The sequence below is a fragment of the Ciconia boyciana genome, chromosome 7 (assembly GCF_034638445.1).
Source record: "Ciconia boyciana chromosome 7, ASM3463844v1, whole genome shotgun sequence".
Lineage (NCBI taxonomy): Eukaryota > Metazoa > Chordata > Aves > Ciconiiformes > Ciconiidae > Ciconia > Ciconia boyciana.
Window position 1 is genome coordinate 65442922 of NC_132940.1, and position 19795 is coordinate 65462716.

At 44.1% G+C, this 19795-nt stretch overlaps 1 protein-coding gene and 1 long non-coding RNA gene across 12 annotated transcripts in view; one reads left to right on the plus strand and one right to left on the minus strand.

Annotated features, from left to right (window-relative positions):
• On the minus strand, nt 1-18233 carry LOC140654755 (uncharacterized). 10 transcript variants are annotated; one of them, XR_012043513.1, is made up of 9 exons: nt 17788-17877; nt 15789-17708; nt 15576-15680; nt 11179-11349; nt 8585-8678; nt 8008-8207; nt 7393-7582; nt 2457-2671; nt 1-2260 (listed from the first exon to the last, which is right to left on the minus strand). It is a non-coding gene; the product is annotated as an uncharacterized lncRNA (long non-coding RNA). The 10 variants fall into 10 exon arrangements; XR_012043518.1 differs by adding an exon at nt 7639-7721 and having other exon boundaries at nt 1-2671; nt 7393-7536; XR_012043511.1 differs by adding an exon at nt 9850-10183 and having other exon boundaries at nt 1-2671.
• The window catches only part of LOC140654753 (ovocalyxin-32-like), an 11978-nt gene continuing 10344 nt past the window's right edge, over nt 18162-19795 (plus strand). For both annotated transcript variants that reach the window (XM_072868459.1, XM_072868460.1), the window contains exon 1: nt 18162-18465. In XM_072868459.1, coding sequence (XP_072724560.1) covers nt 18238-18465 — 228 coding nt within the window. In that variant the 5' untranslated portion in view covers nt 18162-18237. The remainder of the gene's footprint in view (nt 18466-19795) is intronic.

The window sequence follows — 19795 nt, forward strand, 5'->3', positions numbered from 1 at the left end:
AATAAGTGCTTTGGGGCAGACTTAGGCTCCAAGATCTCCGATTAAATGCCCTGCTATCCAATTTACATATAACCCGCTGGTGAACAAGAACTGACTCTTAATTTCTTTGGGGAATGCATCCCTCGGAGCCCTTCCAAGCGCTGGTAACGACTGTGTTATTCTGGATGGCTTTTCTGTGCTGCACGGGAGTGTTTATATCACTACAAAAAGGGAAGAAACAAACGATTCGTGCTTTTATAACTTCTTAAAATCTGATTATTCCAGGGAATTAGAGAGTCAGTCGATTCATTGGAGGGGAGGTGGGCGGAACGAGGCCCTCTCGCATCTAAACCCTGCTCTGGTGCGTGCCGTGGAGGAGGGGGGGCACCAGCAAGCGCAAAGCGTCCACGCTGCCTTCTCCTCTTGCAGCCAAGCCGCAGACACAGGGCTAACCTCACAAAGGATCATATGGGGTTTTTTTAAAATAGGAAAATTTTGCAATGACATTTTTTATGTCGTTAAATTTCATTAAAAGTGGCATTGTCTTTGGTTGTTCCTCAGCCCACAGTAGCGTGTATACACTTCCTAAAGATTACATTTTTCTCCAATAATTTAGTGCTGGATCCTGACAGGCACCTCGGTGTGACTGAGGATCTAGACCTGTATGCCTGAACAAGATTTAGATGTTTTAGTATTTAAACTCATTCGATTTAGTGAACAAATGTCACAACTATTCACACTGAGCAAAAATGTAGCTTTGATAGTCAGGTGTTCAAAATCTGCACCACATAGGAGTCAAAAACCTCATTTTCCAAAGTGCGTTCACGTGTACCAAAGTCACACTGCAAACTAATTAGAATTCCTCATCCTTGTATAAATTTTTGCCTAAAATCTACATTTTCAAATTTTCTCTTCCTTTAAAGGCTGCCTGTTACTATGCCCAGCTCTGCCTTTCTTGCTGAGCACTGATCAAATTCTTCTCACTATATTAGTATGCTCAAACAGATCTGTTAATGGCTATTAAAAATATTACACGTGCCAAAATATTTTGACTGACAAAGTGAAACACATTTCCAGCACCCCGAGATCCCTGTCTGCTGTATGCCTTGTGAAGAATTGGCCCAAAATAAAATTACGTCGGTGGTTATTACCACTACCAGATTGGTAATTTGGTAATTACGAGGAAGCGCATAAGCCTGGGCAGAGCTGTGGCATCTGAAATCCCCAGGGTGAGAGGCAGGATGGAGTACTGATCCCCGGGCAGCAGCGATGCTTTAGACAAGACGTGCACGACACACAGCACTTGTGCACAGCCTGGACGCAGGTGAAGTGAGCATTACTTACTCGCTGCTGAAAATCCCTTTGCCCCACAGAAAGAGAAAGCAAAGGCAAGAACCCTGCGCTCGTCGTAACAAGAACCCTGCGAGAAGGAGTCTGTGAAGAGGCTTTTTCAGTATACAGCTTAGCAGAAAACACAGCCTCTGGGTTGAGGCTTCCACGCTTTCCAGACTTTGCTTTATCATGCATGTCAATAAGAGCAAAACAAAACACCTCAACATCAGCTTTCACTCAAGTGTAACTCTTTACATGGATCTTCCATAAAGGACCCTCTTGCCTCCATCCCTAGCTGTCCCAACATCATTTCAGCTTCTAGTCCAGTTTTTCCTAGCGCTGGCTCCCATTTTACTGCACTTTCTGCTCAACAAGCAAGAACAAAGTTTTTTATAAGTTCCTTATACTGACACCTGAAAGAGCAATGCAGCTCTCAGCACATTCCCAGCCTTTATTCCCTGGGAATATTTCCCACAGACAGCCTCGCGCCCTGTGTCCCCCATAGGAAAAGTAATTTTCCTACAAAAGTGAAGCTCTGGGATTTTCAGGGAGCTAATGTCACAGACGTTACGCCCAGGAGATAACGTTTCAATAGCCAGCCCTGGCCCCGGCGTGGCTGTGGAAGGTGTCCAGCAGCGGCGTGTAGCCCAGCAACCTGCCCCAAACAGCGAGTGCTTCCAGGAAATGGAGAAGAAACACAGCCATTTTAAACAACCCTTTCACAGGTCCCACGGGACTGGGAAGAACTGGTGGATGAATCACTGCTCACAACACATGTCTTCAAGGAAATCAACAGAAAAATAAACGGGTTCCAAATGTCATAATTGGCTTCCTGGGGGCCGAGGGGGACCCTTTGCTGAAGCCTACAACCGTGTTTCAGCCTACAACCGTACCACCCCGATCTCGGTGTACGCAGCAACTGGCTTAGTCACAGTTTGGGCAGGGGGGTCTGTAAGAAAAGAAACAGCGTCCGGCAGTAAACGGTCTTGCTGACGCATCACGATGTGTTGAATCTGTAAGTATTTGTGCTGTTGCAATGCTTTTCTCATTTATGTGTGCACTGGGTACTCAGCAAATAGATTTAGCAACCAGGCATTGTTAAACTAAGATACGCTCCTCCTTCAAGATTTATTTTGTATGCTTACCTGCCACAGCAATCCTGCAGTTTCTCTGAGTTAGCACTAAACGTTGGCCCCGAAGTGACAATTTACTGTTGATGCTGTTGTCTTAGGATAAGCCGTAGAGCCCAACAACGGTTCAGCAAAAGTCCAGCTCCCAAAGAGCAACTCACTCCTAGGGCTTGTCAGATGCTCCTGCACTCCCACCTGAGGGGCTGCTGGTTGTTCTCATCGCCTCTCAGCTAAGGGATAAGCAAGAAAAAACAGGGGCAAAACCGAGGAGTTAATGTCTGCAATTCCTTTTCTGATCAACAACTGCAAAGCTGCTTCAGGCCCTGGACACACACTGGCTTCATAAACAGGTTGTCTTTGGTTTAGTCGGAGAAAAGACTACCGCAGCCTACTTCAGAAAAATGGAAAATTATCCTACATCTTTTTCAATTCTATGTTTTTATTAATTAGACAGATTGATCAGGGAAACTTGAACTGCTTAAAGTGTCAGCAAGACTGTCCTGAACAAGACTGGCCTAAACCCATGCTCCCTCTCTACTTTGCTGGCAGATGGAAACACAGCAAAAATAACTGAAGGGAAAAAAAATCATCTTCCTAACACTTCACAGAACTAGTGGAAAGTATTATATGCTAATATTCAAGATGGATTATAAATAACTCAATAGGTTAGATTGTACCTTTGCTTTTGTATCTAAAATTTTGTTCCCTTCTCAAGCTCTCTGATGACCCCATGACTGAAAGTGAGCTTTTCGAAAAGGACATTGTCACACTAAATCCTCACAGCACAAACCTCATGAACAACACAGAGAGGAATTGTACTGGCAGGTGTAATTGTACAGTGTCTAACAAAGAATATAAACAGATATAGCTACCTACAGACTTGACAATTAATATCCGTAGTATCCAATACACACACATATATATATGTCTACAAACACGCACAAACACACATATGCAGCCCACCCCAGAGTCACACAAATTGTGGGCCAACATCAGGTGCTGTATCATGAGTTAAGGTTTCTAAACTTTCACCTGGACAAAGCCATGGCTTTTCCTGTGATAAACAATAAACTTTGTTCTCAGGAGGGTCAATCAGTGAGAGATGGGCTACGTGACTTCCCCAGGTCCATTCCCATCCCACTGTCTGTGATTTTTGGTGCTGATCTTCTACCATCTCATATTTTCTTAATATAACAGCAAATTTCCGTTACCTTCTCTAGCTCCTTTAAAACTTTCTTTCATTTCAGTGATGGCATGTCCTGATCCAGTCTTCTCTTTTCAGGTACCTTCATTATTTGTGTAAGAAAATATTTTCTACCACACTTATAATGAGCAGTTAGATAATTCCTGCCAAAAATCTGTTTGAGTTAAGAGCAGGTGCTTGTGACTCTTTCACTGGGATTGTCAGGCATTTCCTCTTTGGATCAATAGGCTGCCTTCATAAGAGAAATATTAATATCAAAACCCCTTCAATTTTAAGTGTCCTGTTAAGAAACAAGTTTTCATGCCTAAACCAAATTTAATCTGCTCCTTCTAAAATGCTGCATTCACTACAGATATGCAAAGCTGCTTGTTAGAAACCAGAAGGCTAGAAAAAAATAATTCATTAAAAATAAATATCTAAATCATAACTGCTGCATAATGTCTGCAAAAACTAATCTATCCCTGTAGATCTTGGTTCTCTTTATAATTGCAAGGTTGCAAACAGAAAAATATTTTTATTTGTCTTCACCAGAAGTCGGTAAGGGTGCCTACTTTGTAACATCCCTTGTGAAAACCAGCTAGAGGCACTTCCTTCCACCTTTGTATGCAGCGTGTTTCTTTGGGCCTTTTTATTCCTAATTCCACAGTTACAGTAAAACACGTGCAGATTTGAGAATTCTCCCTGCCACTACAACCAGACCCCCAAGCAGTGCCAGTGTTCACGGTCAGGCACTTGCACAACTGAGACTTTCTCTTTTTAACAAGGTCACACGTCACCGATTTAATACTACAAACCCGCATAATTACACTAGAAGGCTGAATGAAAGCTCTGCACGAGTAATACGAGGTTAAATCTGTAGTCTTCTGCTCTGACAAATATTCAGAGTGCAAAATGGGGATTGCATTCATGCCCATGAGGAAACATGGGTTAAAGGTACCATCCTCCCTGCTTTTGCTGTCTCCAGTGATGTAGTACTAGGCAAAACTACGTGGCTCTCACAAGTGCTTTATAAAATCCCCTGCCTTCTCCTCTCTGTCCATTAACACATTTTGCCTTGCCTGTGCTTTATCTGTGCAAATTTGCAATTGCAATCTGCCCAGGGCCAAGCACTGACCGCTGAAAATGCTCAGCTACTACGCAAGTACTTTATTTTTCTTCATCTCTGTCTGCAGTTTGTGCATTATGGCAAAGTTATAACAGTTAAAAATACATGTTTAACTTCTAAAGAAACCCTCTAGAATATGGCATAGCAGAATATACAGAAAGGAGAGCAATAAAGAAACTTGTATTCAGCTTCTCAATTTAAATCATGGCTGTGCTACATCAAGTTATTTTGGAAAACACTTTAACTCAGGTCAGTACAAAAGTCTGGTTATTAAAATCAAAATTGATTTATTATTGTATAGAAGCCAATATATAGAATCATAGAATCAGTAAGGTTGGAAAAGACCTCTAGGCTCATCTAGTCCAACCGTCAACCCAACACCTCCATGCCTACTAAACCATGTCCCGAAGTGCCATGTCTACACGTGTTTTGAACTCCTCCAGGGATGGTGACTCCACCACCTCTCTGGGCAGCCTGTTCCAGTGCTTGGCCACCCTTTCTGTGAAGAAATTTTTCCTAATATCCAGTCTAAACCTCCCCTGGCGCAACCTGAGGCCATGTCCTCTCATCCTATCGCTTGTTACCTGGGAGAAGAGACCGACCCCACCTCTCTACACCCTCCTGTCAGGCAGCTGTAGAGAGCGAGGAGGTCTCCCCTCAGCCTCCTTTTCTCCAGGCTGAACAACCCCAGGTCCCTCAGCCGCTCCCCATCAGCCTTGTGCTCCAGACCCTTCCCCAGCTCCGGTGCCCTTCTCTGGACACGCTCCAGCCCCTCCATGTCTCTCTTGTGGTGAGGGGCCCAACACTGAACACAGCATTCGAGGTGCGGCCTCACCAGTGCCCAGTGCAGGGGCACGGTCACTGCCCTGGTCCTGCTGGCCACACTATTCCTGATACAAGCCAGGATGCTGTTGGCTTTCTTGGCCACCTGGGCACACTGCTGGCTCATATTCAGCTGGCTGTCGACCAACACACCCAGGTCCTTTTCCACCAGGCACTTTCCAGCCACTCCTCCTCAAGCCTGTAGCGTTGCCTGGGGTTGTTGTGACCCAAGTGCAGGAGGCGGCACTTGGCCTTGTTGAACCCCATACAATTGACCTTGGCCCATCGATCCAGCCTGTCCAGGTCCCTCTGCAGAGCCTTCCTGCCCTCCAGCAGATCAACATTCCCACACAACTTGGTGTCATCTGCAAACTGACTGAGGGTGCACTCGATCCCTTCGTCCAGATCATTGATAAAGATATTAAACAGGACTGGCCCCAAAACTGAGCCCTGGGGAACACCACTTGTGACTGGCCACCAGCTGGATTTAACTCCGTTCACTACAACTCTCTGGGCCCGGCCATCCAGCCAGTTTTTTACCCAGTGAAGAGTACACCCGTCCAAGCCATGAGCTGCCAGCTTCTCTAGGAGAATGCTGTGGGAGACGGTGTCAAAGGCTTTACTAAAGTCTAGGTAGACAACATCCACAGCCTTTCCCTCATCCACTAGGCAGGTCACCTGGTCGTAGAAGGAGATCAGGTTGGTCAAACAGGACCTGCCTTTCATGAACCCATGCTGGCTGGGCCGGATCCCCTGGTTGGCCTGCACACGCCTGTTGAGTGCACTCAAGGTGAACCGCCCCATAATTTTCCCTGGCACCGAGGTCAGGCTGACAGGCCTGTAGTTCCCCGGATCCTCCTTCTGGCCCTTCTTGCAGATGGGTGTCACATTGGCAAACCTCCAGTCATCTGGGACCTTCCCTGTTAACCAGGACTGCTGATAAATGATGGAGAGTGGCTTGGCAAGCTCCTCCGCCAGCTCCCTCGGTACTCTCGGGTGGATCCTATGGGGCCCCATAGACTTGTGAGGGTCCAGGTGGTGTAGCAGGTCGTTAACTGCTTCCTCCTTGATTATGGGGAGTTTATTCTGCTCTCTGTCCCTGTCTTCCAGCTCAGGGGACTGAATTCCCTGGGGATAACTGGTCTGACTGTTAAAGACTGAGGCAAAGAAGGCATTAAGTCCCTCAGCCTTTTCCTCATCCTTGGTGGCAATGTTCCCCTCGGCATCCAATAAAGGAGGGAGATTCTCCTTGGCTCTCTTTTTGTTGTTAATGTATTTGTAAAAACATTTTTTATTATCTCTTACAACAGTGGCCAGATTGAGTTCTAGCTGGGCTTTTGCCTTTCTAATTTTCTCTCTGCTTGTCTTGACAAGATCCCTGTACTCTTCTTGAGTTGCCTGCCCCTTCTTCCAAAAGTGGTAAACTCTCCTTTCTTTCCTGAGTTCCAGCAAAAGCTCCCTGTTGAGCCAGGCTGGTCGCCTTCCCCACCGGTTCGTCTTACGGCACATGGGGACAGCCTGCTCCTGCGCCTTTAAGACTTCCTCCTTAAAGAATGTCCAGCCTTCCTGGACTCCTTTGCCCTTCAGGACTGCCTCCCAAGGGACTCTCTCAACCAGTGTCCTGAACAGGCCAAAGTCTGCCCTCCAAAAGTCCATGGTAGTGGTTTTGCTCATCCCCCTCCTTACTTTACCCCGAATGGAGAACTCTATCATAACATGGTCGCTAAGCCCAAGACGGCCTCCAACCACCACATCTCCCACCAGTCCTTCTCTGTAAACAGCAGGTCAAGCGAGGCACCTCCCTTGGTAGGCTCACTTACCAGCTGTGTCAGGAAGTTCTCTTCCACACATTCCAGGAACCTCCTAGACTGTTTCCTCTCTGCTGCGTTGTATTTCCAGCAGACGTCCGGTAAATTGAAGTCCCCCACAGGAACAAGGGCTAGCGATTGTGAGACTCCTGCCAGCTGTTTATAGAATGCTTCGTCTGCCTCTTCATCCTGGTTGGGTGGCCTGTAACAGACACCCAGCAGGATATCTGCCTTGTTGGCCTTCCCCCTCATCCTTACCCATAAGCACGTGACCTTATCGTCATAATCACCATATATATCGTCATATCGTCATATGCAGCAGACTTCTGGAATCTAATCTCCTGTTTCCCAAAAATGGGAAGAGGAAAAATCCAAGAAGTATACAATCGGCAATGTTTTTATGCAAAGTGAGCATTAATAGTACTTAACCAAGCATTCATTAGACATTAAACTGGAAGACGCTACTGAGAGAAATCTGCTGTTAAAAATTAGCATCTCTCTGTCATAAGCAGCAACTTATGCATGCATTGAAAAAGTTTATCTTAGTCCTGTTGTGATGAGATTTCATTGTACCCTTAAAATGTTACCACTAGAACATATATGCTTTTAATATTGATCACAAGTTACCTTATTGAAGAGGCTCATGGAACCAGGGGCCAGTAGCACAGTGGTGGGGACAAGCCATAGGTATTGCCAGGGAAAGGACAAGGACTCAGTGGCAATGAGAGGTCATCAGCATTTCCCATTACTGTGCTTTAAATATGCTCAGTGTTCGCTCCCCTGCTGGTGTTTTTCACATTCACCTTTGGAAGCAAGGTCAGCCAGGACTATTTTAAAAAAGTCAAAAGAAAATGTCAATATAGGTTTGAGCTATCTGCATGGAAAACTGCAATAATCGTCCTGTCTGACACAGAAAAAAAGTAAAAGTTCTTCCCCTTTTTCTTTTACACAATAATTTCCCTTAAATCTTCTAGATTTATCTGGACAAGACCAAGAATGGAATACCACCCTCAAGTAAAAATTCTTTCAAAAGGAAGGGATGGATGCGAACAGGGATTCGGGAAGGAAATCTTAAACACAATATTCACAGCAATACTTCAACGATGTGTGTTACACCTCTGTCTATATATATATATTTGTTTCATATACATGTGGCAATATGTTTTGTTTGTGAACATATTCTAGATCTGAAGCTCAGACCTACCTCATAGAAGATTATAGCATCAGGCTCTTAAACGGGCAGCAAATTGTTTCATCTGAGATGTCGATACAAATACTTCAGCACATTATAATGGCACCTAATAAGAACAATATCAGGAAGAATAAAATTCCACAATTCTGAATGCGTTTCTTTAAAAAAAAATAAATCAGCAAACCCACCCTGAACATAGTTTTACATTGGAACCCAAGCCCCACATCTTGTGCTAACATTGATTCAGTACAGACACTCTGACATGAAAAAGCAACTCCCCCATAAGAGGAAAATGGCATAGAGTTTTGTTTGATGCATCGCGTACAACTTCTGATCAGAACTTGCCCTATCCCAGGCTTTCATTGTGAGTGTATTAGTGTCAGCAGGAGAACCAGAGATCTTCCAACAGAAAATGTCAAATTTGCATCTGTAAAATATAAAATATTACTCTGGTTTCTGCCATAAATTGCATTTTCTTAAAGACTTGGAAGGGTATCAAACCCAAATCCCTGACATTTCAGTTTGATTTAGTGAAACAAACAGCAGAGTAATTTCCCAGATCACATTGTATTCCCTGTCAGAAGAAGCTTAGATAATGAGTTAATGCATTTTGCTGGCGATAACAAAGACAGTGCTAGAAAGGCTGGTCACCAGGTGAAAAATAGTGTGTTCTACAAATTGCAGGAGAAACCCGATGACTGCTCAATGCCATTATGTCTAGATGTAGGTATGCAAAAAAAAAATCCCCAAAAAACAGGTCTGTGGTTTGTGCTGGAGCTGGGCATAAACATCTCCTGATCTATACTAATATGCCAATCATTTCCAGGGAAACGGATTTAATATCACATTCCCCATCAGTAAAATATCAGTAAAAATCCATAAAATTCTTAGGCCTTGACCTACCAATCTGCTGATGTGTAAAATTAGAGACCAGGGTGTAGATTTAAAAAAAAAATCTGATAAAATATATTGAACATTTCAATATACCAAAGGCTTATTTTCCCAGACCAGAACTACCGTTTTGACTATACATGACATTAAACATTTCCCATTTTCATTTGCTCTATTTCTCATAGAAACTCATAATATAAAGGAAAAATGCTAAACATCAATGCTTATTTCAGCATTTTTGACCAAAAGCATAAAACCTGTTTTTACAACGGCATGTAGTGAGAGGTGACCACGCAAGCGGTCAGCTCACTCCCTGTTGTAGCGTGATGCAGTTCTGCAGCGTTCAGCTCATGGCAGTGGAGGTTTGCCAGATTACACAAACTCACTTAAATTCAGCGGCAATGAAAGTTGAAGAACTTTCTCCTTGTAGTCTCTCCAACTGGAATTAATGTCACTGAAAATTACTGTTTAGTGCTCCTCTACTGTTCTTCACAAACTGTTTTTTCCTTGAGCTTTAAACGGCTGAAAGTCTTTTTAGGCAGTCTTATTACGGGATCAAAGCCACCGCTGAGATCATAGCTTTTGGTTGTCACTTGGATTTTTTTCAGTATAAACAGTGTTTCAGTGACTATAATGCCCATGAAAAGTACCACACTGGCCACGCTGAAGTCTGCGCTTTGTAAGCAATGTTGTTTCTCCGAATTTTCTTTAATCCTTAAACTGAACAGAGAGATTTTCATTTTGACTCCACCATCATCCTGCTGATTAAGCCCAACTACGTAATGCAGAGAAATAAACACAATAGTTCTTATACGTACACCTGAGGAAAGAAGTACGTATTTGTCAAAACAGTATGACTAATCAAGAAAAACAATCATTTTCTCACAAGTTCTGGGAACATACGGTGATGCAGAAAAGCACAAAGAAGGAATTATTCCTAATCAGAACCGAGAAAATGAGATTATCATGAGATGGAGCAATGATAAGAAAACTGTCGTTGACCAATGAGAGACGTGCTAATGAAACCATTCATTAGTATGTAAAGGAGAGAATATATATATATGAATTACTTAAAGAACTGGAAACAATTGCTCTAATGATTTTATTCCATATTCATCTAATGCTCAGAGTAAAAATATAGTTCCAGTTTATTTTTTGTCACACAAGTAGTATCTACAATATTCAAATATGAACCTTGCAATGAAAAAAAATCATCATATGGATTTTGATTTGTTCCATGAGATGGTTTTAGAAGGTCCTGAAGAGTAACCTGCCTCTACTGCTATCAAGGTGGTCAATCTGCTTCAGGATTGTATCATCTGGTGTTATAGGAAACCCTACAGACGAGTAAAATTAGTGACCTGGAAATTGTCATCACACCACTTTATAGGTGTGAGCTGAAAGCTGGGTAATATATCTACTAACATAAATACAGATTACAGTATTTAACTTTGAGCAACTCTTAAAAAAAAGTAAGTACAAAATTCAGTATGTGAAGATAAAATGCCACACATAAATCAATTAATCTCTGAAATGTCTCCCTGCAACAGAACTTCTTACCAGAGAATCAACAATAAATTCTACCTATTTTCCAGCCTCGATAACATCCCTAGCTAATCAAGGGAACCCTTCAATGAGGAATATTTTGTGTGTGTGTTTCATCTTTTGTCTGAGAGATGTCAGAAATTACAGGCGGAAAAAAAAATTAGGATCACCTTTTAGGTCTGTCTGCCCAGAACGGTCTGTTCAGGAGTGACAGTGTAGGATTGTCCCCGGCTGTGCTTCTACCAGTGTTTTGCCCATTTTGGTTTTCGATTATACGAGCCAGGGACCTTACACCTCAGCATCCACGGCTCCTGGGGAGAGCAGACACCTGGAAACGGTCGCTGCAAAGGACAGAGAGAAAAGCCGTCACAAAGGAGAGGACAAATGGGAGGATATAGTGAGCAAGACATGGAAAATGTGTTTCCTCTCAATTGTTACTTCTGCTGGATCTTTTCAAACACGTCACCTTGCAAGAAAGACGGTTTGTGATACAATGTTGTGGAATTTAGCATAAGAATTCACTCATTTGTCCCCACCTTAAAACACCGAGCCGTCATTCCCTTATTGTGCAAATATTTAATGCCTTGTTTAAACATTGTGCAACTAAACACTTAAAAAATTATTGTTCTGTTGCAATGGTTATTTAACCGTGACATACATTAAATCTTTATAAAACCAGTGTCCAAAAAAGGCAGTATTTCAAGGGGATTTTTATTGCTATCAGCTATGAGTAAATGTTAACCTCAAACAAATTAAAATAGTTTGAGGGGGGGGTGTGAGGGGTCATGACTTAGCGTCCACCTGGATCTGCCGGGAGGAATTTAATATAAACAGTGCTTTAGAGGCTTCATTTTAGACCCCATCTTTTGGAGATCTGGAGCACTGTCCAAACATCTCTGGAGAGTCAGTACAGCTGTAAGAGCTGTACAAAGGAAGAAAAGACTCTAACCAAACAGCACAGCTCTGCCCAACCTTTCAGCTGAGTTCCTCTGTGACAGCCGTCAGTGGTACAAAATACTCAAGTAGGTTTGTATACCTATCAGCATTTCATCTTTAAATGGCTGCTTTAATTTCTGTTTATTTTTAAACAGGCCCGAGCATGTGTCCAAGATCCATTTGTTACAGTTTTACAAGGCAGAATTGTGATTTCAGTTTATTAATAGGTATTATTTATTGCTTGTGTTTATTCTGGGCTCTGTATGATTATATCTCACTGGGCATGTAAGGGATTTGTTTGCTGGGGCCAGTCTATAAACTAAGATTTCTCTGTTCTGTACCTGTTCCATAATCAAAAGAAAATTATCCAAATAGGTTAGCAAAATGTTCCGTGTCTCCTTTTAATGTTAGAATAACAGTGATAATCATCTGCAATGATTTAGTCCCCCTTGCTATAATATATGGCCTTGCACTTTTCTTGGGTTTAGGTCATTTCATACTGATTCCGATTTTCTAGCAAAACATCATTTCTGATTCCATTATTTATTTCTTCAATTTAGCCATCTGCTGTAAGCGCATCTCATTTCTCAAGCCCAGCAACCCCCAAGCGAAGTCCATCCCAAGAAAGACCCTCCAAACCTTTCATACTGACATGCTGAACAGCAGCTTTTCTGCCAGACTCCAGAGATGCTGGCACTGCAGCACACGCGGCATCAGTCTTGTACACTTGATAAAGGTTAAGAAACTAAAAATAGCTGTAAATGCGGTAAATCTTAGCTTTGTGACTATTCCCCAAGGTAGATGACTTCAAATGTGGTCCTATTATAAAATACACCCTCAAGAAAACCCCGAAGAATCAGCGTAGCGTGTTGCATTAGTCACTTGAAATGGTTGAAGATGCAGCCCAGTGACACCCAGTTTCATGCTGAATTCCCCAAGTACATACGATACCACCATTAAAGAAAGAGGACCCAAACTGCGTGTGCTTTGTATTACTAGAATTGATGCTAGCACATTTATACTGCAACCACTGTTAGTATTTGGGGAAGTACAATAAAAGAGGATCCTGTAAATGCTCATGTGCTTGAGAATTTCTGTGCTTCTCTGTTTCACTGGGTTCACAAAGTTTTTTTCTGCACTTAAATGTTTGACACTGTAGAAGGTATTGATTTGATACACTAAAGCTACAGTAGATTCAAAGAAATCCACGTGGCTTCAAACACCTTAGGGAAAGAGAGAAGAATGGGAGATTAAAGGGGATTTACACCATCAGCCATCGCTTCTGAACTGGAGGAGCCTCCAAGCAACAAGACCAGAAGTCCTGATATATAGTCCACCAGAAAAGTTGGTCAACAGCACAGGAGCGGTTAAAAGAGAACTCTGAAGCTTACTCGTGACTGTTTCACTTTTACAGGATGTTGGCATGCATTTTAAAAGCAATACAAAAAATATACAAAATAATGGAAAGAGATAGCATCAACCAATTTGCAGGTTTTTGGCTAGAAGGGCTTACTAGACCTTCTTGACTGACACAGACATTGCGGTCCCTTACATGTCAAGTGTTATTCCTGTACTGAGCCAAATAACTTGCGGTTAAGTGATGGCTTTCAAGTCCTTTCGCTTTTCTTCATTTCCTGGCTCTAACAATTCTGGTCAAAAACAACCCCGTAAGTTTAACGGGAGACCAAGCCAAAAGCCTCGAAGGTAATTCATGTCACAGCGAGTATTTATTGGCTTCAACTGCTTTCTCTCTTCTTGTTTATTTTTCTATTAGTTCCCTATGGAACTCGTACAGCTACACGGCAAACCTCCCCGTAGGCCAATCGGCACATATTATCCAGAGGTTTTTAGAAAACGTGTCTAGTGTACACTCACTCAAAATATAGGCGACTTCATTTTGGCTTTAACGTAGCCCATCCTTTTGTAAAAAGGCAATGTATCATAGATTGTGAGCGCTAACAGCTGCAGGAAACATAGTCTGTGTTGAGTCACATATATAAAAACCATTGGGAAAATTCTGTTACCTGGGTGTGCAAGAACGGCATCTGTCGCTGTGGTCACTTAACACATATGTTTGTCTTTAGAAAACAAACCCTATCCATAACCAGAAAGATTTAAAAATAGTCAGAAGCCTTCAAAAGCAAATTTCCCTGAAACAATGAGCCACACTAAAACCAACATACATATTTTTATGCCTATGCTTAACCCTAGGCAAGGTCAGCCCAGCAATGCATTAGAAGGTCACCTATTCAAAGCTTGATTTATCCAGCAAAAAATTTGGAGACTAATTACACAGAAAATAAGCTCTTGTGATTAATTATTGGGAATAAAATCAAGCCATAATTACTGGGGGGGAAGCCATAAACAATTCACTTAAAATCAAGTAACAGAGCTTGTTTTTAACTACAGCAAGATGCTGAAGTTAGAAATGGAAAAGTTGCAAAACAAAAGAAACTGAAGTTTGTCCAAATTTATTGTATTATATTACAGTCATCTGTCAGTGATTATAAGCCAGTGAGGTCTGTTGTAAAATGCTTACAAAGGATATAGAAATAGTCATCAAATATGAAACAAATTAGGAATAACTGGCCTCTAAACAAGCATTTGATGTATGAAAAAAGATGGTAAGAAAATGAAAACCTCAGAATGCTTTTTAGACCAGCTGCCTGCAACAACCCTCATTTCCATTTCTAAAGGGTCCAAGTCAGATGTGACATAAGCGTGATGCAAACCACCGCACAATGTTAACGTTGGGAAATTTGCCATAATGTACGGTTTGCTAAAGAAGAACAGAGAAGGGAAGAGGGAGAGAGGCTTATTAACATGTAACTTACACCACCACCGTCCTCTTTGAGTCTGGAGCAAGTTAACTGGGATGAGAGGTAAAAAGATATTCTAGAAGGACAAAACCTACATGCACTGCATTCTAGCTAACTAGAATATATATGTCACTTCAAGTTACATCACTCACTTTGGTTCCTTTTGTTCAGATGTTACATGCTATAGAGCTTCATTTTTACTGTCACCAAAAAGTCTGAAGCAAATGAGCAGAGCCTAGCTTGAGGCCTGGCTGTTAGAGGATGCACTTTCAGCTTTTAAGGGCCACATAAAATCCTGGCTTAAAAATAAATACATTTTCTAAATCTTGTGGAAGCAGCGAATGCCTGTGTTTGTACATGTTTAGGAACATCCCCCCAGCCCTGACCTGGACCTGTTCAGCATTTGAGCTTTTATTTTCCCAAGTCAAAATGCTTTGTAAATTCAAAGCCACATTTGATCAGCAGCAAATTATAGCAACATAATCTCTACAGCAATTTGGGAAGTTGCCATGGAAATTCCTTCCTGTCCCTGCTTTGTGATACGGGTTCTCTGTCCTTGTCATACTGACCCTCGGGTCTCAGTTACTCACAACCTCTTTGTTGCACTCAGGAGGAAGGAAACAACCATATCAGTGACAGCAATGCTGACTGAGAAAGCAGGAAAAGGAGGAGAACATAAGACGGAAAAGGAAGTACATAGAAAGTTACAGATGGGGTCAAAGCCTCACTCGGACATCAGGGTTTGCAGGCTTTTCCAGCATGAGTGACAAAGAGCCAGATCTACAAGCGCTTACCTCTTTTTAAGCTCTTACCTCTTATTTAAGCCTCTGAACTTCCACAAAACCTAAGGCATCAAAACTGTGAGTGTGAAACTTCTGTGCGGGGTGGTTTTAACTTCTTTCCTTGAACGGGGACAGCTGCAGCACGAGTACACTAGTGTCATGAGTTGGAGAAGCTAGCCCCTTGCAGTCCTCGCCTCCTCCCTCCCCACCCTGTCATGCATCCTGCGCCAAAGCTTTTCTCACCAGATCGCTGCTTCACCTCGCTGCTTGCCCTTCCATGGCCTCTGCTTCCTCCGCTCCCATGACATCCTCAGCCGCTCGTCCTACCTCCAGAGTGCTGCTGTGAGAAATGAAGCGCGTGAAGCAAACTGGTAGCATCAGGAAACAACTGGCGCTGCTCACACCTCCAGTGTCAGCTAAGGAGAATCACGCTTTGTACTTCACTTTAAAAGTAACATCAGAGCTGTCATCGCAGAGAGGATAAATGAGAAAAGGCTGGATCTTGGTTTCTTCCAGCTAAACAGAAAATATTGGCGGCAAACATGGCAAGTGTTCCAATAAGGAAAAAATTAGCTGGCTCCCTCTGCAAAATTTTATCAGCGCTTCCCTGCAAAAAATATATGAAAAATGCCATTACCCTCTAATAAGCAGCCATGTGACTCCAGATATGATGTTAAGTAAAGCAGTGCTTTGTAAAACTGGGACAGATGTCAATTAATCAAAAGTTAACCTTTCTATATGGGATGTAACTCAGATGCAGATGAGAAGTTTGGTTCCTAAACCAGATAAAAGAAACTTAATTTGCTGCACAGGTTATTGACAGTGTCCATTAAGACTGAAGGCAAAAAAAACCCCCCAATCCCAAACTGTATAGCTGCACACTTTCTCTTGGATGCTGAACTTACTGAAATTGTCTGAATTTACTAAAACTTTGCCATCTTCTAGTACAATTGGTATCAGAGAACAAATTACTGGTTTTATTTTCCTAATACAAATCTTGGAGGAAACAGCCACACAGGTTACACAGGCTCTCTGGGGATGAAGACAGAAAGCTAAATAACAACAGAGAAAGGGACAGGAGAAGAACATGTTTGTACTTCTGCCTGGAACCAATCCTACTGTATTACAGAAAAAAAAATTCATTGGACTGGGGTAGGAGTGTAGGCCCTGTCAAAGGATACTGGGCTAGATGGGCTCTTGGCCTGACCCGATACGGCTGTCTTCATCTTTTATTTTCACTCAAAACATGGCCCATTTCTCTCGAGGTACTTCAGAATTTGTTACAAAGAATTTCTAACAAAGAATTTGTTAACAAGCAACAAAAAAGAATGAAGAAAACTGCAGAAGGGACAAAAGAGAAAGAGCACAGGGTTTCTGGGAAGGTAAGAAAAAAGGGAGGAACTACATTCGCATCTGCTACCCCAGTGGAAAGAAAGAAAAGAGCACGCAAGAGAATGTGAAGATACAAACTATTACTTAGAGAAAGTATTTCAGGAAGGAAAATCATAATCGCCAACACAGTCAGGGCAATTAAATTAGTTGGGTGGCACAGAAAACGGTGTAATAAAGAATGTTATTATGCCTTTATTGTAGTAATTCCCTCCCTCACTTAGGGAAGCCTCAAAAATACTGAATTTCAAGTTCTATGAAAAAGCGTTACAGTGATAAAGGCAACTTAATGCTCCATGAGAGACAGTTTGAGTCTTTAACCAGGGTCCTGATTTATTTCTTTGACGTCCCAGCCCAGAAGCATGCCCCAATACACATGCAGAAGCATAAAAATAGATTCCCAGCTGCGCATGCTAATACCCATCTGCTCGAATGGTAATAGAGTCGGTCATTAAAAAACCAGCATTTTTAACCCAGGAAGTATTGCAGTCTTTTACGTTATACCACATTCAGTCTCTCCGAAAGAGATGCTTCCAGGAGTAGCAAGGCAGCAAGCCCACTTGTGTCCTAAAAATCATCTTAAGGGAAGCTGGCCGCCCAGCTGCTGTCTCAGCTTATTTTCTTCACACTATGACAGATATGACCGTACTGGTTCCAAAAACTTCACTTAGTGAGATTTATTTCAGGGAAGAATGCTTCCTTCTGCTTCTTGTGCGCAATTTTCGGAATATTTCAGCTGTCTCTCAGGGAAAGTTTGTCTCTCTCTGAGCAAGCCTGTTTAGTTTTGGGAAGCGTTGAGTTGTTGCAACACTGAGAAGGAGATAACTGGGTGGGTTTTTTTCCACGTAATTACCTGTATTTGTTCTGATGTGTGTTATTATAACGGCACATCCATCTCGGAGCTGTGGTTTCTCACCTCACATAAGCACCTCTCCTGGCTGAGGGGGGCTGGGGGTTGTCTGAGGGGAGCCGGGGCCTGAGGCCCCCTGGCTCCCCTCAGACAACCCCCAGCCCCCTGGCTTCCCTCAGACTCCCCCGGCCTCCCTCAAGCCCCCCCGGCTTCCCTCAGACTCCCCCGGCCCCCCTCAAGCTCCCCGGCCGGGCTGAAGCAGGTAGGAGGAATGAGGGGAAGGGAAGTAGCCGAAGAAACAGAAAAGAGTTTACCCGAGCGCTTCCCGGCACTGACAGCGGGAGGAGGGAGGGCGGGAGGTAGCGGGCCGGGCCCCCCGCTATTAGTACCGGCCCTCGGCGGAGCCCGCCTCAGTGCGGAGCCACCCCGGTCACTCGCCGCCTCTCAGGCACCATGCAGGGGCTCAGCGCCGCGCCGCCCGCCGCCTTCCTCCTCCTCCTCCTCCGCCTCAGCGCGCTGCTGCTGCCGGCGGCCGCGGCGCCGGGAGCCGAGCGGGAGCTGAGCCCCAGCAGCCGCCTGGCCGCGGGAGCAGCGCGGGTGGCACTGCATTACCTCAACTTCCAGACGGCGTCCCCCGTCGCGCTGCAGGCGCTGGGGCAGGTCCGCAAGGCCACGGTGAAGGTAGGGGGAAGGCGGCGGGCCATCGGGGTGGCTGCGGCTCCGGAGGAGCGCGGTGCGGGCGGGGGGCTCGCCAGGAGCGGTCTTTAAAGTGACGCTGGGAAAAGCACAGTTAATCATAATTATTATAATAAAAGAGTGGGGCAGTGGTGCGGAGCTGAGCCGCACCACTTGGCTTAGCTTAGCGCGGCCCCGTGCTTGGGCGCCGGGCACCTTCCCGCCTCCCTGAGGGGGCTGCCGTCCCGCCGGCCCTTCCCTCAGGGGGCTCGGGGCAGCCGGGCCCCCTCGGGGGGGGGGAGTGAGGATCCACCTCGAAAGGTCATTAACTTACTCATGACTTAAATATCCCCCAAATCCAAGCCCAGCGCCCTGTATGCTAGTTGAGGTTGCTTCAAGTGCCCTGTCCCGGAATCAAAAGCAGCGTAGCGCAGATGAGGGAAGGAGGAAACTGAGGCACATGGCGGGCACATGATGGAAAGAAAACAGTTTGATAAGGAAACATTTTCAGCAGAATTGCTTCAGGAACGACCATCTACTTCGTGTGAGGAGGGACAAAGAGGACTCTGGCTTTCTATCCCTGGAGACCCAAGAGCTCAACTAAATGCGAGGCAGTTCCCATCAGAAAACATGCGGTTATCCTCCAAAACACGTCTTTATCTTCCAAAACACACCTTTATCTTCCAAAACACATGCCAAATTGAGGTGACAGGAGGGGATGGGGTTCCTAGATAGGAGCAGCTACAGGGGCAGAGCTTTCACATCACGGAGAGCCTGTCAGGGATGCTCGAGGCAGTGCCCTGGGCACGCCTGGCGTACCTGCGCCCTGCCTGTGTGGTTCCACAGCCTGCCCCGGCTGTCAGGGCCCCTGCCGCTGCCCGCAAGCACCTGCCACTCAGCCCTTCTCTTCCTTTGGTTTTTTTGGTTTTTTTTTGTTTGTTTTTTTTTTTTTTACAGCTTACTCAGTTTCTGAAAGTAAGAGAACAGGCAAAAACTTTTGGGGAACATTTGTCCAAGGCTGTAGATCCTGGAAGGAAAGCACTACCTTCCTGGGGAGCTGAGGAGGGTCTAAGCTATTGCAGTGGATGGGATTTAAAATCAGCCCTCTCATCTAGTCTTTCTCGCCAGGCTAGTGCTGGGCAGCTCCCTAAAGCGAGGACTGGTTGTTTTGGATTCCCAGTCTGAAGTGCCAAATGCAGCACTGGATTCCACTGGATCCTTTTCATGGCGCTGGCATCAGAAAAGGAGATCTTACAACATTTGTCCTTCAGCATCTGCATGGCTTGTTCAATCCAGGCTCTCACTCCTAAAATTGAGAGTAAGATGGTGTAGCGTA